The 21,977-nt window shown below is 52.7% G+C and overlaps 3 protein-coding genes across 13 annotated transcripts in view; 1 reads left to right on the top strand and 2 right to left on the bottom strand.

The window, feature by feature from the left end:
• UNK (unk zinc finger) overlaps window positions 1-8,717 on the bottom strand; it is a 46,024-nt gene extending 37,307 nt beyond the window's left edge. For all 8 annotated transcript variants that reach the window (XM_042802288.1, XM_042802292.1, XM_042802293.1 and 5 more), the window contains exon 1: window positions 8,510-8,717. In XM_042802288.1, coding sequence (XP_042658222.1) covers window positions 8,510-8,607 — 98 coding nt within the window. In that variant the 5' untranslated portion in view covers window positions 8,608-8,717. The remainder of the gene's footprint in view (window positions 1-8,509) is intronic.
• Window positions 8,718-12,239: 3,522 nt separating this feature from the next.
• On the top strand, window positions 12,240-14,034 carry LOC116964072 (histone H3.3A). The gene is made up of 4 exons (XM_042802287.1): window positions 12,240-12,370; window positions 12,866-13,007; window positions 13,089-13,242; window positions 13,334-14,034. Exons 2-4 carry the CDS (start codon window positions 12,880-12,882, stop codon window positions 13,460-13,462), a joined length of 411 nt encoding a protein of 136 aa, XP_042658221.1. The 5' UTR covers window positions 12,240-12,370; window positions 12,866-12,879; the 3' UTR covers window positions 13,463-14,034.
• Window positions 14,035-14,816: 782 nt separating this feature from the next.
• Window positions 14,817-21,517, bottom strand: LOC116964051. 4 transcript variants are annotated; one of them, XM_042802547.1, is made up of 16 exons: window positions 21,408-21,517; window positions 20,973-21,080; window positions 20,816-20,888; window positions 20,513-20,669; window positions 20,372-20,417; window positions 19,392-19,450; window positions 19,250-19,285; window positions 18,172-18,224; window positions 17,757-17,889; window positions 17,460-17,656; window positions 17,194-17,239; window positions 17,028-17,093; window positions 16,401-16,460; window positions 16,170-16,252; window positions 15,894-15,988; window positions 14,817-15,185 (listed from the first exon to the last, which is right to left on the bottom strand). In XM_042802547.1, exons 1-16 carry the CDS (start codon window positions 21,442-21,444, stop codon window positions 15,046-15,048), a joined length of 1,389 nt encoding a protein of 462 aa, XP_042658481.1. In that variant the 5' UTR covers window positions 21,445-21,517; the 3' UTR covers window positions 14,817-15,045. The 4 variants fall into 4 exon arrangements, with proteins under 4 accessions (XP_042658481.1, XP_042658483.1, XP_042658484.1 ...); XM_042802549.1 differs by having other exon boundaries at window positions 14,817-15,171; XM_042802550.1 differs by having other exon boundaries at window positions 14,817-15,058.
• Window positions 21,518-21,977: the final 460 nt, after the last annotated feature.

Genomic DNA, 21,977 nt, shown 5'->3' with positions numbered 1-21,977 from the left:
TACTCACCAACAGTTTTAAGACAGTACTTGAACTGTTTGAAGGTCTACACTTACACTGGACCAAAAGCACAATACCAGAACTACACAAGAAATGACGGCTCTATAGTGCTCTCATCCAGAGCAAGCTACATTTGAAAATGAAATGACATCTGCTTCTTCTCAGGTTAAATGCCAACCAGATTTGCAGCAGCCTCTTTGGAAAGGCTCACGTTTGTGAACAGACATTTTCTGTTGTGAGTTTGAAACAAAACATGGTGATTACCTAACAAGCATGAACCTGCATCCCACAACACATGTGCCAGCACAAAGATAAGAGACAACTCTCACTGACTGATTTTGAAGAATCAATGTTAGCCATTCAGTCGATTTTCTTATCCATTCAGCACTCAAGTCAGACTTCACCCATGTCTGCTACAGCCCAGGGGACTTTCAACACTCCGTAACTGCCTTATAACTGAGCACACCTCAGAATAAGTCTTACACACACAGGTAGACTGGTCCAAAGCACCACCATTACACAACCCCACACGAGACTGAGCTTCAAACAGGTAGGCTGACATCCAGATGTTTAGCAGCTCTCTGCCAAGGGGAATGCAGTCAAATCCCAGGCTATACCACAGTTTCTCATTTTCCATTTTGACTAATCAATACATGAATAAATCTGGTGGCACTCTCAAGATATTTTAAATGTGCAAATGATTTTCTTTTGTTGTTGTTGCTGTAAAGCTGCACAACTGCCCTAAGGCATCTGCTGGTTTTATTTCTGCTATGATGGTAATATGCAAGTGCTATTAATGAAAGCTCACAGTCTATCAAAAATTAGAGGAGAAAAAAAATCACCTCTGAGCAGATCGGGTGGGAACTGACAGCTTTTTTTGAACTGTGGTGACACGCTGATGAAGATGAACAAGTAAAACAATACTGATTTTAATTAATTCAGATTTTTGCAGATATTCATCAGGTATAGTTTCAAGAAAATATTTCCTTTTCCATATGTGCATGACTGCTTAATCATCTAAAGAATCCTAGGCATACAATGATAAAAAGCATTCCAATATTAATTTCTTAACTGTAGTTAACAGAGTCAACATTCTTAATAAGTCAGTATGCTCTACTAAAATATATTTGCAATTTTTGACCAGCAGGTAGCTAGAGATTGCCTAAGATTTTTCTTGTCTGACCACAAACTTGGTATAAGTTCCTCTTTTGCCAGTGCTCTAACAATCATATTCAATTAAATGTCTCTGCCTTTTAATAAGAGATAAGAATCAGGCCAGTATCAAGCACCTCAGTGAGCTAGCCCTTCTATTGCCACCATTGCACTTTAGCACTTAAAACTGAAATATTTATTTCAAATAAAACCTAGAACTTTTCTTATTGTAACAACAACCTTCTAAACCTGAATGAACACTCCAGCAGGGTGAAGGTGTATGAGTCAGAAGACTGCCTGCAACAAACCTCAGAGAAGAAATTGTTGGTATTCATTTTAAGGGAACGTTCATTCCAACTGATATTTCAAATGTCAAACTGATATTAACTGCATCAAGCACTGATCAAAATACACAAGACAGAGGATTGCTGAGAAAATTATCACAAGCATCTAAGTTGGCTGTCATCACTAGGTGGAGTTTGAAAAAGTACAAGCCTTCCACATCTCTCTATGTACCCTTCTGGTGAGGCTTTGTATTTTGATTGCCCCAATACAAAAGACAAACTGTTTCTCCATAAAGTAGAGAAAAAAAGGTAGCTAAGAAATTACACTTGCTCTACAGCCTGCTAGCACATTCATTCATTTAGGACACCAGGGGATCTGCTGGCTGGCTCTGTGCATGCACAGGGCACTGCCTTCAGTACCAACTTTGTACCTGATTTGCAAGTGAGGTGCTGAATGCTACAAAAAGTTTATAAAGCCTTTGTAATACAGAAACCTCTGACTGTCTCCCTCTTGTAGCCCAAGATTTCATCAAAACCTAGTTTAGAGAGTTTTTCACGAGGAAACTAACTGACACAATACTAAAAAAGCAACAATTAGACAAAAAATTTTTATGAGAAAGTTTAGATGTAGGTGATTCCATTAGGCAAAGGGATGGACCAGGTAACTTGTCACCACCTCCTTCAGCTCTGTCTCTTGCACTTTCAAAAAGACTTACAAAGTTTTTAAAAAGCAAATAGTTAAAGGAAGGAACAAAACACCACCTTGGCATCATCTGAAAATGAACTCAGCTCTTAGGGTCCTGACAAGCAGGTTCTCATGAGTCTCGATGCAGTGATTTAAGACATTATTGCTCCAGCTTATTATTTTGCTCCTCTCTCAGGAATTACAGCTCCTTATAGCAGAGTTAACGGAAGGGAACGTGTGCCTGCTCTCTGGCTGCTCCAGTTCACAGCCTGGTATATTAACACAGTCTACCAGTGACACTTAGCTCATGCTAATATGCTACACAATAAGTGTGATTAACTGATGTACTGACACATTCCCTCCCGCCACGCTGTTACAGGGGCAGCAGCAACCAGCAAGCAGCTAGGCAGAAATGCTGTAATGCACTGTACGAAGACTTTCCAGAGGACATTGGTCAGACCCTTTGTAACAAGAAAGCTGCTCATTTCTACTGCTCACAGAAGTTAGAAAAACCTTATTCTGGTGCAAAGAACAGGTCTAGAGAACACTAAAATACTGAATTCCAACAGAATTTTCCTTAAAATCAAGCCACACAATATAAAAAAAAAATAGACAATATATAAGCCTACAAAATGAGAAAAATTGATATAGTGGGAAACTCTAAGCTCTGAGGTTTTCTAAAAGTATTATCAGTTTTAATTTTGTCTCCTATGCCACAAAAAGTTACACTACTGTAAGCAATGTATAGGCATTAACACAATACTTTTTAATCAAAAAATTGAAAGAACCATTTTCCAAGTTGGAACAATTCTGCATGATTTAATCCCTCTCCTCTTTTTCAGAGTTTTCGATTTTTGAAATACCAAGCCTTGCCGAACCAAAACTAATTCTGAAAATGTCAAAGCGGTACATGCAGCTTTTCACTCTGCAAAATATGTATATGCCACCTATACAGCAGTTATCTGTATGTGAGTTCCCTGTCACTTTTGATATCCAAAAGTACTCACTTCAGAGTATATGTAGCAAGCAAACACAGCTCCAGTCCCACTTCAACACAAGGGAGAAAAAAATACCTTACTGCCTCAACACACGCGCTAATCGGCAGGACAGCGCAGTCCTGCACAGAGCCTCTCTGGTCGGGCCCAAACAACCCACATCACCCATCAGCCCATCTCTCAAGCTACAGGCTTGACACTCATCCTCTGAAGAGCCAAAACATCTAGAATGTTATTTTTCAGTGTATGTATTCGGCGGTAAGCACATACTGCGAAGGCAGCCCTTCCTGTTCACACTCCAGTACTTTATATTTCCAACTTCCTGTAACTATTCACACTTCCTAATAACAGTTTGCGGTGGACTTGTGTTAGTGGAGTTCACACAGACTTAAAAAATAGCAATAAAAACCAGCTTATACTTCCCTGACCAGCTGACATTTACAGGTAATGATGTAGTAGACTGCTGATAAGCCCCTGGTTTATTCTGTGCTTTCCTAACTATCTCCAACATTATCACCAGATACAAAACCTAAAAACGCATAGGGTTTTCTTTGTTGTTTTTGTTTTCTGGGCTGTTTGTGGGAGTTTTGGTTTGGGTTTGGTTTTTTATTTAAACAACGGGGCTAGTTTCTATTTTTGTGCAAGTCCATATCAGCTTATTGATCTAAGAGTTGTCATCAGTAAAACCGAAGCAGAATTAGGGCAACAGTTTGTTATTTTAAGAGCCCTGATGGTTTAAAAAGAACACGAAAGGTTTCTAAAAACAGTTTCAAAAGCCTAAATGTATTTGCTAGGTCGTGAAGACCACCCAATTCAAGCACATCAAAAGTATAATCTAACAGACTATGCAGACATACACTAAGGGTTCTAGAAGAGCAAGCCACTTACAGAAAAAGCAACAACTGAGAACGTGTTAGCTACACATCTGGCTTTTGGTTTTCTTTCCACAGACACTCAGTCTGCACATTTGAGATCAGACATGCTGTGTTCACCCTGCCAGTGATAAGACACTATCCACTGATAAGAAGATAAGGATTACTCTCTGCTACTACAAATGCTTTGAGGTGCGTTTTTGTGTGCCATTGGTTTTGAGTAAGAATTTAAAGACAAGATTTTGAGATAAATAAGACTGTGCATGCCAGCTCTTCATTGAAATCCAAGTCCACCTATGATTTTGCTATTTTCATTTCTTCTTTGCCCATATTTCCATCGCTGTCCTAATCAGAGATCCTATTTAAGGCTAAGAAACTACCAGACAAGGCACTACTCAAAAACATGCAGATACAGAAATGTCTTGGATGTGAGCTGTAACTAAAGCATTGCACCAACCTGATTTTCATCCCCACTTAAAATGTCCTTCACTCTCAAGTGCACCAGTCCTTCTACCTCTAAACGGCTGGCATCAAAATGGTTGCAAGATAAAGCTTGGGTGAATGCAAGCCAGCAGTCACTAACATGACAGCACGGTCAACCTGCAGGTCTAGCACTACTTACAGGGTATACTAATCCTTCAGGAATTTCCCACAATTCCTCCCCTCACGCAAAAGGAAAGACACGTTTTTTTGTCTTTTATACTGCAAAGGCATAATCGCAAAGCTTATCTTGCTGTAGTATAAAGGACAGGATGTGCTCCCAGGCATCTCAGTCCAGAACTCAAGTGAGGGTACAGCCTGCAGGGACATGGAAACCTGAAGTTTATTTACAGGATGGCTGCTCATATTTAAGATGGGCACACTCAGGAGAATTATCTCGAATGGCGATCATCTGGGTTATGTCCCACAAATCTGTGTCCCAAAGAGTTTATCACCTAAATCAGAATAGTTTCAACACTGCTTTTGAGCATGTGTATTTTGAATAAGCTAGAATGAAGGTACTCTTCAGGTTCTTTTTATTAAATGGGTTAATTTATCTTCACCGGAACGTTTGCCTTCCTGCAGAGTTATTAACCTGTCTGACTTTCAGGTGAATGCACAGTGAACAAAGGACTGCTCCACTTTCACTCATCTAAATTCTGCCAGATCAATAAACACCCAAGCAGTGGATACAATCTTTACAATTCGCAATTAAAGAGACTCGTCTGACTGAAAAACCAATGAAAACAGCAACAGCCAAATGGAGATACCATACTAAAACAAAAGTACACCCTAGTACTCAGTATCTACAACTCCAAGTGACTGATCACTTGCTTTCAGTTTCTTTGAACTCAGCCTCTATCCACATTTGTAGATAACACATTAAAAGACAGAGATAGATACAGACAGAAACAACCGTGCCAGCTAGAGCTAAGAAACGGCACGAAGCCAATTCTCACTTGAGGTTTGATGGAGCATACCCAGACCAAATCCACTTCCCACTATGAGCAATCAACTAAGCCCTGCACAGCACATCGCCCAAAGCAGATCAAAGCCACGCCGGCCCGCAGGTGCCCCAGACAGGAGCCCAGCTCACCCCTTTGTTCCGAGGAGCACCCTGACCTCATCCTGCTACGTGAGCTGTGGGATCGCAAGGAACGGCCACGCGCAGAAGTCTCTAATCCAGCAACCCAGAGGTGTTGAGTATTTCATTACTCACATGACGTCTACAAACCAAATACCAGATCCTCAGATGAGAAACAAGCCACTCATAACTAAATAGAGAAGTTTGGCATATACCAGAATGACTTGGCCTCCAGGAACATCCAACTGCACGCTACAATTACTACCAAGGACACAATCAAAGGGGTTTTTTTAGGCTCTTCTTCTGCCAGCCAACTGCCAAAGGTGTGAGATAGCATCACTAGTTCTTTTTTTTTCAGCTTTTCTTTTGCTGTATATCTAGAACAAATACAAAGGCTTACTGACAGGACCTAGAACTGCAGTTCAAAGTACCTAAAAGTCTCATGCAAATAATACCAAGAGTTTAAAAATCGACACTAATATGGAAATTGGAGCATTTCCTAACAAATACAACCAAAACTTTCCAAGACTGAGCTCCCCAGCACCAGATTGCCTGTCCCCAGGGAACAGCAAAGTATGCAGATAATTAAGCTTACTTGAGTTTACAACTTGTAACCTTCATGTCATTTTACAGAAACAAACTATATTTAAGGAAAAAAAAAAAGGAAGAAAATATTTACGTTTTGACAACATACAACTTGTTCACATGCACGACCACCAAATAAGTTCCCATATGTTATCAGAAGGAGGTTTACAGTATGATGTGACCTAGTGTACAAAACCAAGACTTTCAAAGTATGGCTCGCATCCTGCTGTCAGCACTCTGCAGCCCCCAAACCCATCCTTCACTTGTGGTTATTCAGCTTCTCTGCAACTGTTTTCACTGAAGTATTTTTAGCATCCATCTGAAAAATGCATGTTTTGCCCATTGGAAAGCAGCTAATTGCACCACCAACTTTGTTCCACACTGTTCCACTTTCTTCCTCTGTCCTTTTCAGCTACTGGGTTCCTCCTTCTCCTCCCATTTCTTGAACTCTTTTCTTCCACTGTTTCTTTCCTCATCTTTGATATCCTTGTTTACAAGGTCATGCTTAGCCATGTTACCACCTTCATCGTCTTCTACCTAGTGTACGTATAATCTCTCTACCTCATTCTTCTTGTCACTTGGGTTTTTCCCCCTCTCGCTTTTGATTGATTCTTGTGTCATCGGTGTTACTCCACCTCTCCCTCTGTACTCCACCTGTACCCTCTTTTACCACTACAGCAACAGCCCTAGCAGACTCCTTCATGCCAATTTCTCCTATAAAGCTGTCAAACTTTAACTGTAGACACCACTAGAAATAAAGCAATCCATGAGGCTGTAGCTTGCCACCTCCCTGAAGATCGCAACAGGATCTTCACGATGGACGTAAAACCTAGAAGCCCTCCTGCCACAGACTCGGTACCCTGAGCAGTCTGAAGGAAGAGGATGTCAAACAGCCTGCGATCCCTGCAGCAGGCATACGGGTTCTACGGATCCCTGCCTCTGCATTTGTTGCAGCTCTTTTTATTCCATGCATCATAGTGTGAATGCAGCAAAGTCCCTCAGCAGCTTTATGAAAATGCGAACTAAAAGAACACAGACCACACTCTGAACCTGCCCTTCTCATTGTGGGTGGGGGCATCAACACAAGTGAGAGATACGGGTAATTTGTATGACATTTTTTCTGTATGTAGACAACACCCTATAATGATAAGGGTAGACAGTTCAGCACACATACTTTGTTCACAAGGAACAGTCCCAAACTTTTTCCTTTTAAGGAGGACAGGGAACACCTGACCTATTTCCATCCATTATAAATCCATCACCAGCCCATCGTCACAAAGACAACTCTCACTATCAATCCACCCCGTTATCCCTATTGCAAAAGAACTAAATCTCATCGCCACACCTTCCAACCCAAACAACTTATTCCAGGCCAACTTCACACAGCACAAACTCCAGGAGGTTGTATATCCTTGGGACAATACACTGAAACGGTATTTTTTGCTTAGGGAAGCCACATTCCAGCACTAAGCCTCCAACTGAGGCACCGAGGCGATACACACCAGGAGTGGGTACGCACCGTGTTTCCCTCAGAGAGGGATCGCACCCGAGCGGTGTAAAAGGCGGGAACAGGACAAACACTTCTTGTGACTTTCATGTAACGTGTCCTACAGGGGATATTTCTCATACACACGTGTAAAATGTTCCCGTAGCTCACCCGTGAGCAGCTTCTCACAGCCGCCTGTCCTGACGAGGGGCACCCCCTCAAGCCACCCCTCGCAGTGCTGAGCCGCAGGGGTTTCAGCCCTTGGGGTGAACGCGGCGCCCGTCTCCCCGCGATGCCCTCCCTCACCAGGCGCCCCAGGACACCCCCCCCCCCCGGGGGTGGAGAACTGGGGTGACAACCCCGGGCTGCCACGACGCGAGGAGCCCCAGCACCCCAAAGTGCCGCCACCACGCGTGTGTCACTTCCCCGCCTGAGGTGCCACACGCGTGGGAAGGAGCCAAGACACCGGCGTGAGGGCGCGCAGGGAGACCCCCCCCCCCCCCCCCCGCCGAGGGTGGACGGCAGGGCGCAGAGATGACAACCGGCCGGCCGCCCCCTCGCAGGGGCCGGGGATGGCATGGCGGCCGACAGCCCCCCCCCGCCCCTCCCCAAACACACACAACCGGGGGAGGCCGAGGCCGCCGGTGCGTCACGGTCGGCGCGACCCGCGGCGGTGGGGGGGGGGGGGGCGGCTCATCCCCCGCCCCTTCCCCCCCCCTTGCAGGCGGGACCCGCCGGCCCGCGCCGGTTGGGGCCGGTTCCCGCCGGTGCCGCGCGGGCGGGCGGGCGGGCGGCGGGGTCTCCGTGCGCGCGTGCCGCACGCCGCCCGCTGACGTCAGGCGCGTGTTGGCGCGCGGGCGGGCGGCGGGGAAAGCTCTCGCTACGTACGTGTAGTGCTGCGGCTTCTCGGGCTGCGCCTGCAGCGCGCTGGCGGCGCTCGCCGGCCCGGCCGCGGCGGGGCCGCTCGCCACCGGGCCCTTGGACATGCCTCCCGCCTTCCGCTCCCGCCGCCGCCGCCGGAGGAGACCCTTTATTATTCACTGTGCGCGGTCCGCACGGAGGGCGCCGCGCGCAGGCGCCGCCGCCGCCATTGCCGCCCCGGGTGCTACGGGGGGGGGGGCGGGGGGGGGGGGAAGAGGGAGGGGGGGGGGGCGGGGTGGGACTTGTAGTCCCGCCGCGCGCGCGCGCGCCGCCAACCCCGGGCGCGGCGGGCGGCGGCTTCCGGCCGGCGGGGACTACAACTCCCAGGGGGCTGCGCGGCGGCGGCCCGGCCCGGCCCGCGCTTCCTGCCGCGCGGGGGGGGCGACGGGACTTGTAGTCCGGGAAGGAAAGGATGAAGGCGGGGGGGGGGGGGCGCGGCGTGCCAGGGCGCCCCCTGGCGGCGGGGCGGGATTGCGCCCCCCCCACCGCCACTCCCCGTGAGGCCGCATCGCCGGGGCCGGCCCGGAGGCGGCACCGAGCCCCGAGAACGGCACCGAGCGCCGGGAACGGCGTGACCCCTCCGGGCAGGCAGGGAAAGGTGCGGGGGAGGCAGGGCCGGGAGACCTGCGAGAGGATGGGGAGTTATTTGTGGCAGGCGGCTTCGCTTCCTTCCTCCCCCCCCCTTCTTCCCTCCACCGCAGGGACGGAACGCGGACGCAGGAGCGCGGCGTCCCGGCCAAAGGGTTATTTTAGTGTTGGCATCTCTCGTCGCTCCGTGGCCTTCCCCACCCACGGGACAACGCCGTCCAGGAAGTGCCCGGGAATAGCACTGCGGTCCCGAGGAGGAGGAGGAGGAAGGCCCGGTGAGCCGCGTGGAGAACCTACCTCCGAGGGGGTGACACCAAAGCCCGCCGGACACTGGGTCGTCAGCAGCTCACACGGGCTCCCTGTCCTCTCCCCGGGGAGAAAACCCACCCTGAAGGAGCCGTATCCGAGGAAGCTGCTGAATTCCCATGCAAAGAGCTTCCTCTCTAAATTACCTTCTCTCCCGGGGGGAGGAAATGATACCGGTTTCTTTTAATAGGACTTTGATCTCTTGGGCTCCACACAGAACCACATCCCTCACTGGGATCCTCGAGCTGTGTGGCAGAGGTCAGCGAGGATTTATAAGGCAAACACCTTTTTTTAACTCTGCCAGCACGCGCAGGGTGAACGATGTTAATAATAAACTTTTGGGCCTGGTCTGCGTGCTGCCTGTGCAGCTGTTTTGGGAAGGGAAATAACTTTTTAAATTCCCGTTTACATGGATTCAGCATTCACTGTGGGCAGGCCTTTACTGGGGTAATTTAATAGCCTATTCCCCTGGATTTGCAGAAATAAGTCACAGAATATTAATAGCTTCTTATTTGTCTAACAACCCTCCACGAGAGACTGAAGTACTGTAATCATGTAGCTCTTGGTCAAGTAGGACAATTTTTCATAAGTCCATATGTGTGGAGGTATTTCAGTTAATGTCTATACATACACACCTGTATAGCCAACACAAAATCACTGTCAGCGATGAACCTACAGAAAACACCCTTTAATTATCAACTAATTGCACTGAAAACACCATCGTCATGCACATCACAGACAGGGATTCAGAAACCACAGGCCAGAATCCTCATACACTGATATTTACGATCTGGTACTGACACCGTTTCTTCTTCCAGTTCTCTTGTTTCACAGAGGGGGACAACTCAACCCACACTCTGCCAGGCAGCAGGGACACATTTGGGAGGTGCCAGGTACGTGTGCCCAGGGCGCAGTAACTTCCACCTCTGCGCAGATCCCGCTCACCTTCTGCTCCTTTGCTCTCTGCAGCTTTGGCGTGTACGCCCATCCCTCAGCCTGCTTCATCCGAGAGGATGCACGGCTTTTCTCCAGTCTTAAAGAGAGCAAAAAATCAAAAGTCTCTCTAAAATTAGAAGCGTAAGCAGCCATTGCTATGAAAACATGAGAAAGGAAGTATCTAAGGAGCTTCTCAGCTCCAGGTAACAAACATAAAGTACTGGTCTCCTGGCATTAGTGACAGTGGAAAAATAACACATTTAAAGTATATGCTGTTATCATCAGAGGAGGCGTCTAGATTTCTTCTTCCTAAGCACGGACAACTCAGATGAAAGGGGAATTCTTTACTTCAAATTTTCTACAACACGGGCAATGCAAATGATTGTTTACTGACACCTCCCAAGTCATTCCATTGATATGCAGCTTTTTGTCTGATAAATAATTAACATTTTCCTTCACAAGAGAGAAAATTAACCTGAAAATAAGGACCAGAGGCAGAGGAGACGACGTCCCTCTGGCAGCCTGGGCCCGGGCACACGTGATGGTCCTGTCGCACCATATTGGCGGGCGTTTGCTTGACTTACCGGAGCAGGAGACACTCTCCCTACGTGCCGAGCTCTTGCGCCACGGCAATCCCGGCTTTGCCCGCAGCACCGGGCATCAGCCTGAGAGACTTACACATTCGGGGAGGATGCACAACCTCACGCAAAGTCTGTCTGACTCCAGCTGCGCTCTGGTTTGCGGAGGTCAGGGATACCTTTAGGAGCAGAGGTTAAGCAGGCGTCTGTTTATGTTCACTATATATTCTGCATGCTACAACCGCGGGGCGTGTGGGACCCGTTCTGACTGTGGTACCCTTCCCATGGGGGCAGGGACCTGCCTCTGCTCCCAGCAGTTGCTACAAGTACAATGCAATAGTAATACATAGTCAGGTATCACTTATGGCAGCAACTTCCCCCAAAAGACAGCCTTTTTTATTTAATTGCTATTTATCTTCCTCGATGCTACCACGCATTCTGGCATTCTACTTGCAGCGAAACTTTGCCACTCGCCTTTGCATTGAAGCAGAAGCCCCCCCCGAAACCGGTGGGACTCAGGGAAGGGAGGCACAGCGGGGCACAGCCCCAGCCCCTCCTGCGCGCTGCCCGCCGGCACCGACAGACCCCGCTCCCTTGCGAGGGGCTTCCCCCGTCCCCGCCGCCCCGGGGGGGGGGGGGGGGGGGCGCGGGCGAACCGCCCCACACCGGAGGCTCCCCCGCCTCAGCCCGAGAGCCGCCGCTCCCCACGGGCTGCGGCTCCCGGGGCGGGGGGGGGGGGGGGGGGATCGGACCCACCGCCCCCCGTGCCCGGCCGGCCCCGCGGCCTGGCCCGGCCCTCGCCGCTCGCAGCCCCCCGCCCGGCGCCTCCGCAGCACACGCCGGGAAAGGCGCTTCCAGGCGGGGGCGGGGGAAGCGGGGGGGCGGGCCGGGCGGGCGGCGGGGGCCGCCGGGGCTGTGCCGGGGGGGTGCCCGGGGGGAGCCAGCCGCCCCGCCGCGCCCCGCCGCCGCTCGCCCCGCTCCTATTGACTTCCCATTGTGGAGCTTTGCAACAAAGGGTAGGATCCAAACCGTGCCCCGTTTCGTCCAATCAGCGCGCAGAGCGCCCGCCCGCCGCCGATTGGCCCCTTCTCGCCTCACAGTACCCAATCGGGCGCCTACTTTAACAACCAATCAGCGGCCGGGCATGCGCCCAATCAGCGCCGAGGAACCGGAGCACGGCCTTTGTGTGTCGTGACGCCACGGCGCCGGCGGCGGTCCCGACCAATGGTACGGCGCGCTGCTTCCAGGCATTGTGAGGTCACCGCGCCGTGTGCCGCCCCCGCTATAAAAAGCGAGTCCCCGCGGCGGGGCGGGCGCAGTGAGGGGGTGGTTGGCTGCGGAGCGGCTGGGCGGCAGCAGCAGCAGCGCAGGCTTCGGTGCGCAGCGCTACCGGCACCGCGGCTTCCTTCTTCTCTGAGCGGTGAGTAGCGGCGGGCGCGTTCCGTGGCGGGGCTGTGCGGCCGTTAGTGACCTTGCTTCCTCCCGCTCCCTGGCGGGCAGGCTGGGCCTTGCCTACGTGCCCGGAGTCACGGCCGGTTCCCATCCCCCCCCACTCCCTGGGGCGGCCCAGGAGGAAGCGGGAGGCGGCATGACTCAGTCCGTTTACCCCCGGGGAGGGGAGCGGCCGGGCCACGACACGAAGCGGGGGCGGGGAGGGGGGGGGGAACCGTGACTCCTCCTCCCCCCTCCCGGGGGAGGCCGCTGGCCGCCTGCCCGCCTTAGTGGCGGAGGAGGAGGGGGGAACACACAGTTCGCCGACATCTGCCGTTTCTGCGACTTGAGGGGGATTGGACGGCGCGGAGGTGGAGAGGGGAATGGGGGTGGATAAAAAAAAATTTCCGGGCCTGGCGGGTCCTGCTGCCGCGGGGCTGGAGAGAGCTGGGCCCTGTGCGTGACGCCTGCCCTGTCTCCCTAGGTAAGTGAAGAAAAATGGCCCGTACAAAGCAGACTGCCCGCAAGTCCACTGGGGGGAAGGCTCCGCGCAAGCAGCTGGCCACCAAGGCGGCCCGGAAAAGCGCCCCCTCTACCGGCGGCGTCAAGAAGCCTCACCGCTACAGGTAAGGCTCGGCCCGGCCCGGCCCAGCGCTGCCGCGGCCCCCACCCCGGCTCACCCGCTCCCTCCCTCCCCCTCCACCCAGGCCGGGCACCGTCGCCCTCCGTGAGATCCGTCGCTACCAGAAGTCCACGGAGCTGCTGATCCGCAAGCTGCCTTTCCAGCGGCTGGTCAGGGAAATCGCTCAAGACTTCAAAACGGACTTGAGGTTCCAGAGTGCAGCCATCGGTGCGCTGCAGGTATTTAATGCTCGCGGCCTCGGCACTGGCGGTGCTGAGCACGCTTCACTGGGGGTTTCTAACGACGTTTCTTCTTGTGCTCTTGAAACAGGAGGCCAGCGAAGCGTATCTGGTGGGTCTCTTTGAAGATACAAACCTGTGCGCCATCCATGCCAAGAGAGTCACCATCATGCCCAAAGATATCCAGTTGGCTCGCAGGATACGGGGGGAGAGGGCTTAAGTGAAGGCTGTTTTTATGGTGTTTTGTAGTAAATTCTGTAAAATACTTTGGTTTTAATTTGTGACTTTTTTGTAAGAAATTGTTTATAATATGTTGCATTTGTACTTAAGTCATTCCATCTTTCACTCAGGATGAATGCTAAAAGTGACTGTTCACATAAACCTCAGTGATGTTGAGCCTTGTTGCTCAGGAGTGACAAGTTGCTAATATGCAGAAGGGATGGGTGATCTTTCTTGCTTCTCATGCATGTTTCTGTATGTTAATGACTTGTTGGGTAGCTAAACTTGTAAGGTACTAGAATTGATATAAATGTGTACAGGGTCCTTTTGCAATAAAACTGGTTATGACTTGATCCAAGTGTTTAACAATTGGGGCTGTTAGTCTGACCATACATCACTGTGATCAAATGTGGACTTTTTCAGAGGGTGAAACTACAAGTCTTAACCACAGTGTAACTTACAGTTTCCTAAAAACGTAAACCTGGCAGCTATAGAATACACTATGTGCATTTATAATAGCTATTTTATATATTGTAGTGTCAACATTTTTAAATTAAATGTTTTACATTCACATGTGAGGAGTCTTTGTCATTTGGTTTGTATGGGCTTGAAGAAGCTTCCTCCTGGCTCCGTAGGTCAGCAGTAGGTGCCTGTAACCCTGAAGTGCTGCTCTGCCAACTTACATTTTTGTCAATAAAAAGGAGACCTGGCCCTGGGGGCTTTCGGGGGCTTCTGGAGCCCTGGCTCTGGGGTTGGAGGAGGGACACCCTGACAGGCACCAGCCTGCTGGGGGGGCTTTGGCTTGGTGTTTTTTTATTCATAAATCTTAATTAGTGCTTGCTATTCAGGCACAACTCTGGAACTACACTGCTTTTTTTTTTTTTTTTTTTTCCCTCCTCCTTTCCAGTAGATGCAGGGGAAGTTTATTTTGGTGGTGTGACTGCTCTGCCTGAAGCAAAACCCAGGCGAGTTTCTGTGGGATCTGGCTGTGTGACTAAGTCCTGGTTAATAACAGCAGCCAGCACGGGAAGGCATGAAGTGGGAAAGCTAATTATACAACCTGAGAGCAGATGGGCTGTTGAGCAAACTGGAATGGGGCGCTCAATAAGATTCTCATTTCCCATCTAAGCTTTTTTTGATGAAATGGGATTATACACAAACCTTCACTTCAGAACAGCTCTTAGGCCTCTGCTAAGACAGGTCTGGTTTTCTCAGCAGGCCTTGTTAGGCTGGGGTAGAGGAAAGCTGCTCGGACTGCAGCTGAAACAGGTAATTAACATTTAAATTGAATGGTGAGGCCAGCTCTTAACGAACAGGCTGCACTAGTAGGGCTAGAGTAAAGTAGCACAGGGAAGTAGTTTAGCCAGCTGAGCTTGATTTATTTCAATAAAATTCAAAGTGCTGTGGCAGAAGAGGCGTTTCGGGAGGAATAACACGGAAGGTTTGTGCCAGGGAGCGCCGGCCCTCGCTGGGGTGGTGGCTCAGGGGCGTTCATGGCGCTTCCTTTGTGCCAGCCGGGAACCTGTCCTGCTGCTGGGGGGGCTGGGGCCAGGGCTCCCCTCTCAGACAAACCACTGCGTGTGCTTAAATCCTGCAGCTGGAGGAACAGGCGCTCCTTACCCTGCGCTCTTGCGCAACGTCCTCAGCACCCTGCCCTACGCTGCTCCGAGGGTGCTCCAACAAACGCAGATACCGGCATCTGCCCCGGAGCTGCTGAAAAGGTGCTAAAATGGTGCAAAGTTAGGTTGCAAACAAGTATTTTCCTCACTGCTAAACGTGTAGGGAAACATGTACATGCTTTTTAAAGGCCTGGATCAAAGTTAAGCGCTGTCTCAAGCTTTAGCAGATGCTGAGTGATCACCAGTAAATCACCTGGGCAGGTCTGTCCTGGGAGTACAGCCCGTCCAGGGGACACCTGACAGGGATGTCCCCACAGAAACAGGGTCCTCGGTGGCCCAGGAGCTGTGGAATTTGGGAAGTACTATGCAGCTTTGCACTGAGGAAGGTTAAAAATAAGAATTCCAAGCGATGGGATTTGTGAATGCTTGATTTGGTGCTGAACTGCAGTAGCAGGCTGGGCTCCTGCAGGAAAACTATGTTTTAAAATAACATCCCTCGAAAACAATGCTTCCTCCAAGTTCTTAGTGGAAACAATGAACCATCTGGGAATGCCTAGAAGCTGTTTCTTAAAATAAAATGATTGTCTAGCAGTTCTTACAAAAACAAAACAAAACAACAAAAACCCCCACACAACACAAAACCCAAACCCACCAGAAAAACCGTATCAAAGTGTATCAAAGTATCTATTAATCTTCGTAACCTCAACAAAAAGAAATTAAGTTAGATTTTGCATGCGGTGGACCAGAATAGCACTTCTCGGTATCCCACGATCTCCCTGTGATGATATCTGAAGACATAAACCGTTCCCTTACCGACCCTCCTGACAATTTCCTCACATTCCTGCTCGGAACGCGATGCAAACACCAGGCAGTCGAACATGCTCCCGTCGGGGCTCCCCGGGGAAGCGCTAAAAATGGAAACACATACAGGAGCCGGCAGAGAGAGCGGCTCTGAAATCCCAGCCCTGGCTTGTAACCGCACCAGCGACCCCGCGGCTGGGCTGGATGTCACTTGTTTATTTTTTAAGACCCCCATCCTTCTGTATCCCCCCCCCACCGCTCCTCCCAGGGCCCGGAGGCAACACTTACACCACGCAGAAGGCAAATAAATTGCTGCTGTCCACGCAGCGTCCCACGCAGGAGATGGCGGGGTAGGGGTAGCGGCACAGGAGCTGCGCGGGGGACGGGATGGGGGCTGCAGCCGGGCCATCATCCCCATTCCTGGGTTAAACTGGCCCCACGATCCATCCTGCCAGGCTCCCTGTGCTGCGAGAGCGGCAGCCTCGGGAGTCACCCGGCCCTTGGATGTCACTCGTTTACCTTGGAAGAAGTCTTCTCCTGCACGAGGACTTCTGCTTCCTTCACATCAAATAAAACCTCCTAAATGGGGGATGGAGGGGGAAGAAGTCCCAGTCATCACAGCATCTGAGCTCTAGTTTTAATCAAACACTTACAAGACATTGTTCAAGAGCAGAGGTGACAAAGCCCAGTCAAGCGCAGCTTTTTCAAGGACTTTTCTCTGTGCTGTCCCTTTTTTCACCATCCAGTGCTCTCACACCTGAATCTTTTCACAAACAACCCTGCCAAAGGCTCAAGCAACAGTGACCTTAAGCACCCCTGGAACCAGGCTCAGCCTCCCCACCGTTTTCCAAGTGCTTTCCTGCAGGTGCTTGTATTTTATTTTTTTTTTAACCTTAATGCACTTTCCTCTCCTGGCTGCAGAGATGCTTCTAACCAGAAAACAAAACAAAACAAAAACAAAAACAAACAAACAAACAAACAAACCCAAAAACCAAAAAACCTCACAGAGGCGGGGGTTGTGTCAAATAGCCAGGCCAAATGAACCTGGAGCTGGCAGAAAAAAATATCCCCAGGCAGGGCCCTTATTATTTCCCTGCAGTTTTCTCAGCGAGCCCTTCCCCGGATGCCCTCAGCCCCGTCGCTCACCCGCGCGGCCGAGTGTGTCTCCAGCACGGCGGGAATGGCCTGGCCCAGCACCTCTTTGCCACCATACTGAAACGAAGCGGGAAGGAAGGGATAACCCACGGGCATGTGAAAAGAAACCCAGAAGAGACAATTCACCCCTAAGACCATCTCTGCCCCATCGCCTCACCTTCCCGACGCTGGTCCGGCCCAGGTACTGCAGGTTGTAGAGCAGCCTGGGGAGAAAAGGGCTTGGGGGCATCAGAGCAAGGACCCCACGCATCCTCCCAATGCTTTTTGGAGGGGAAGAGGCTCACAGCCCCCCTCCCCAGGACACAGGGGCAGCTTTGGCCCCGTAGCCCTGAGTGGAGATGGGGGGGGTAGCGTGGGCACAGGGCTGTCCCGACGCCGCGACCCCCAGCCCAGCCCTGGGGCTCCCCGTAACGCTGAACCTACCTGCCCCCCTGCAGCCTCCGCGGGTCCCCCGAGCCCCTGCGCCGGGGGCCGTGCTGGAGCTGGAACTGGGGCTCCTTCTCCTTCAGGACCTTCAGGTAGGGCAGCAGCGGCTCGTAGACCCCCCCGTCGTGCCACCGCCACCGCAGCAGGCGGAAGCTGAGCGGTTGTCCCTTCAGCTTCTGCAGCACAGCCCCGGCCTGGAGGGATGGGGGGGAAGCAGAGGGGTGGATGGAGGGGGGGAAGGAGAGGGGTTGATGCGGGGGGGGGGACACACGCCAGCCCTCTGTGCCCACCCACCTGCCCGCTGTAGGCGTTTCTCAGCGAGCAGCCGTTGATCTCGTCGAGGATGTCGCCGGCCAGCACCACCTCGTCCACCTCCGCCTGACTCTTGGGGAGCACCTCGGTGACAAAGACTCGGCCGTCCACGTACCTGGGGGTGCAGCCGAGCCCCGGCTCAGCCCCCAGGGACCCAGTCCGGCTCCCCAGCCCTTTTGTACCACCAGTAACGTTTCACCAATACGCAGAGTCAGGGAAAAGCCACCTCACGGACAGCAGATACTGGTGAGGCTGAGCAGATGGGGAGAAAAGCACCCGAGACAGCCCCAGTGGTCTCAACGGGCTATTTATCTCCCCTTTTTGGGGGGGGGGGGGATTGAGTGCTGTGGCGTGCAGAACCTGCTGGAGAGCAGAGAGGAGGATCAAGGGCTCCTACCTGAGCACCATGCCCAGCGCTCGGCACGGGACCGTCTCGTAAGTGATGCACACCTGGAAGAGAGCGGCCGGTGACAGTGGCCCTGGCAATGGCCACAGGACACCCCAGGAGTGTGACCAGGCTGAGAGGGAGGATGGGGACCCCTCGCCCTGGATCATTTCTGGCACTGATGCTAAATCAGGGCTTCGGGAGCCCGGGGAGAAGCTGGTCCCCCGCACCTGAGGCTGGGTTGGGACCATCGGTGGCTGCTTGTCCCTGTCCTCTCCTGGGATTTGGCTGTGCTCAGACCCTGGAGGGACAAACCTGCTAGAGGGATGGGATGGTAAAGCAGCAGGTAAAGCCATAACTCAGCAATGAGCCCTCGCCCCACACATCTCCACACAGTGCTGCCACTCCTCCCCAAAGCTGCTGCCATTTGTGGTAGCACTTACTGTCACATCGCATTAGCCAGGGACCCAAAACGTGGCCAGTTTGGCTGGGAGCAGTTGCTGTTAGAAATATCTAAAAGCCAGCAGGATCCCAGCCTCTGCAGCAGCGCTGTGGCTCGGTGCACGCCATAACCAGCCCCAAAGTCACCTCAAGATTTTGGGGGGATTTTTTAGGGGGTTAAAAAGGCAGTGGAGGAATGCTCTTCATTTTTAAAAGACATCAAGGCATCCCCACTGTTGTCAATAAATGCATCAATATTTCACCTAGCAAAACCAAGAGTGAAACCAACTGACACGCAATCTATGTCAGCCCAGGGAAATGGGGATTTTTTGGCAAGAAATCAGAGAAGGGAGCATGGGAAAACATCATTTATATCAACAATTTAGGCCTGGGTACTATTCTTGCTTGGTTTTATTAGGAACCCTGGGATCTGCTCCTGGTGATAGCACAGGCACCCAGCAGAATCCGACCTCGGTGGCAGAGGCGGCTCCTCTCGTGCTGGTGAACCTGAGCCAATTCACCCCCGGCTGTGGCCGGGTGAGTTGCGTGGCAATCCCTCCCCACCAAATCATTCCTTATCTTCCTCATTTGACTTTTCAACGAGGGCCAGGTGGCGGGAGGACAGCTCCGGGGAGAGACGAGCTCTTACCGGCAGCAGCCAGCTTTCGTCCAAGAAGCTGCAATTCTGCAGACAAAGGGGCATCAGCACCATCGGTCCCGGCGAGGAAGTGGCCGGGGCCCCACGCCGGCAGCCGTGTGCCAGCCACCACCCCGCCGATTCGTCACCGTACCTGCAGGTCCAGGGAGAAATCCATCTCTGTCACCACCAGCAGCAGCGAGAGGAAAGGCTCTGCAGAGGGACAGAGAGGCAACGTCACCGCTGGGTTCCCGGTAGCCACAGCCTCACGGGGACATGGCAGAGGTCTGAACAAAGCCATTTTTGACAAAAATAATGAGCCCTGGGGAGCGAGGCCCTGAGATCATCCCAGCACCGCAGCACCCAGGCTACTGCTGGAGGCTCATCCCAGGCTCCTGCTGCCAGCGTGGGGAGAGAAGCACTGCAGCTCAATGCCTGATTTCCCCAAATTCAGAGCAAGGCTCACAGCAAACGCTGCTGCTGAGCAACTTTCTTTCCATTCCTTCCCCTAAATGCAAAGCAAAGCTGCCTGGACTCTCCTGCACGAGCCTTGCAATTACACTGATGGAGATCTGCAATCTGCTCATGCACCAGCAGTGCGGGTGATTTATAAGCCATCTAGGTACAGGTTTAACATGGGGTTATTTATCATAATCAAAAGATTAAAGGCTTTCACCCTGGCCTGGCCCCCCCAAGGAGTGTGGCTGTGGATGGTGTGGTGCAGCCTGTCAAGGCAGCGCAGCCATTTATCGCACCGAACCCCCCCGTGTGACCCCTCATGCAGGACTGCAGCCTGGGCCCAGCCTCCAAGGGCTCCCCTCGAAACCAGGCTGCTGGCTCTGCTTAAACCAGCGTCCTTGGTACAAAGAAATAATATGGAAGACACTTCAGAAGCAATTTTCTTACCCCATGACACTAAAACCAACCTTAGATGGTTTCAAACCGTGTTTAAATATTTACACCTCTTTTTTTCATCACTGCAGCAGCATATTTAGATTTTACTGCTAAGTTTGGCTTAGAAAAATCACAGTGGGCTGTTTTCCTCCCCACACGCAGCAGCACGGCGCCGTAACGCCTGCGACAACCACCCCGGGGGGCAAGTTACATCCCTCCTCGGAGGAGCCACCATCCTACCCAGGAGGTCTTCGTTGCCGAGGATGGAGCTCGCCGGGTCATAAAACTGAAATGCAGAGACACGCCACCATGACGCCGCCGTTTTGCTGCCTGGCACCCACAGGTAGCGGCTCCCCCCCCACCCCCCCCCGTGTGCTGCACCTCCAGGAGCTGGGGGGTCTGTGCCAGCTGCCGCACGGCCGCCGCCAGCACCTTCTCCTGCAAAGCCAAGCGCAGAAAGTGCCGCCCGCGGCCCTGCGCTGTCCGCGCCTTCCCGCAGCTGCCCGCCTTCCGGATGCTGATGGAGAGAGGGGTCGGCCTGTTTGGGGAGAGGGGAAGCAGCTCGGGGCCGAAACTTTGGCAGCTCATGGGAGCATCCTCCCCGCGCCCTTTGGGGTGGACGCACCGCGATGGTCGCCGCCACGGCTTGTGTTTTTATTCCTAGATTGGCTCGGGGTTGCTCACCTGCCGCCGTCCCCCGTGGGAAGCTGCTCCAGCCAGTGCCAGTAATCCCGTCTCCTGAAGCCCCAGGCTGGCTCTGGGGGAGAAAAGGAGTGCGAGGCCCCTCGCCACGGGCACCGTGACGCTGCCACCCCCCGCCCGGGTACGAAGGGCCACTCACGTCGGAGCCCCTTGCGCAGGATGCTCTCCAGCAGCTGGCAGAGGGAGGCGAGGTGCGGCGAGGTGTCCGTGCAGGGCCCCCCACTCTCCCGCAGCTGCAGCACGCTGCCTGTGGGGAGGGGAGCATCAGCACCCATGGGTACAGGCCTGTGCACAGCCCCAGGGTGGGTCGCTGGTGCTCGACACCCTGGCAGGATGTGACCCCTCCGCAGCCGCACGGGGCGGAAACTCAGGTAAACTTCCTCAAAGTCAAGGGCAGGTACGGCAGCGTGGGTGGAAACCCCCGGGTCAGGCGGCGGGGTCCCAGCAGCCCCCCCGGCCCGAGGAACCCCCGCCCGGTCCCGCCGTCGGTCCGGTCAAACCGGTGCAGCGAGGGGCCGGGCCCCCGGAGGCGGCGGGTACCGGCCCCGGGAGGGGAAGAGGGGGGGCTGCTCACCTTTAAGGGCGCTGAGCAGCGGCTCCTTCCTGGCCATGGGCTCGTTCCCCCCGCCCGGGGGGTCCCGCGGGAAGGGGAAACCGGGAAGGGGGAAGCGGGAACCGGGAAGGGGGAAGCGGCCCCGCCCCGGGAGCGCAGCGGAGCCGCCCGGCCCCGCGGGGGGGTGAAACCTCCCGGGCTCACACCCACCCGCCTCCGCCGCTGCCCGCGGGCCCGGGCATGCACGGACCGACAGCGGCATTCGGGCGCAGACAGATGTATCTATACCTTACGATGTACTTACAGCACATCGGCGTATGTATATACATATAGGTATGTACCTGTGCATGTATCAAAAGCCTAGAGAGACGTTGATGAAGACAGGTATAACTCGGCCATTGACACATATATACCTATATATCTGTACATACATAGGCATAAAGCGCATATATAACAGAGACATATATATATACGTATGCGCCTGTGCTGATATTAGGACCACGCAGGCGTTGGGCTAGGGCTAGGGATATAGATATATGTATGAAAAAGCCCCAGGCGCTGGCACCGCCGTAGGTACACCCAGCGGCGTGT

Source organism: Tyto alba, unplaced genomic scaffold, assembly GCF_018691265.1.
Source record: "Tyto alba isolate M040663 unplaced genomic scaffold, T.alba_DEE_v4.0 Super-Scaffold_39, whole genome shotgun sequence".
Classification (NCBI taxonomy): Eukaryota; Metazoa; Chordata; class Aves; order Strigiformes; family Tytonidae; genus Tyto; species Tyto alba.
Note: the sequence above shows the minus strand (reverse complement) of the source record. Positions and strands in the feature narration are given on the sequence as shown.

Bases quoted from the DNA above. Each gene is read 5' to 3' on its own strand.
- LOC116964072 (XM_042802287.1), top strand. From the start codon at position 12,880: ATGGCCCGTACAAAGCAGACTGCCCGCAAGTCCACTGGGGGGAAGGCT. The intron at 13,008-13,088 runs GTAAGGCTCGGC...CCCTCCACCCAG, and splicing joins AAGAAGCCTCACCGCTACAG to GCCGGGCACCGTCGCCCTCC. The intron at 13,243-13,333 runs GTATTTAATGCT...CTCTTGAAACAG, and splicing joins CAGCCATCGGTGCGCTGCAG to GAGGCCAGCGAAGCGTATCT.
- LOC116964051 (XM_042802547.1), bottom strand. From the start codon at position 21,444: ATGGCCAGGAAGGAGCCGCTGCTCAGCGCCCTTAAAG. The intron at 17,657-17,756 runs GTGGGTGGGCAC...CCATCCCTCCAG, and splicing joins GAAACGCCTACAGCGGGCAG to GCCGGGGCTGTGCTGCAGAA. The intron at 16,253-16,400 runs GTAAACGAGTGA...TCCCCCGCGCAG, and splicing joins AGGAGAAGACTTCTTCCAAG to CTCCTGTGCCGCTACCCCTA.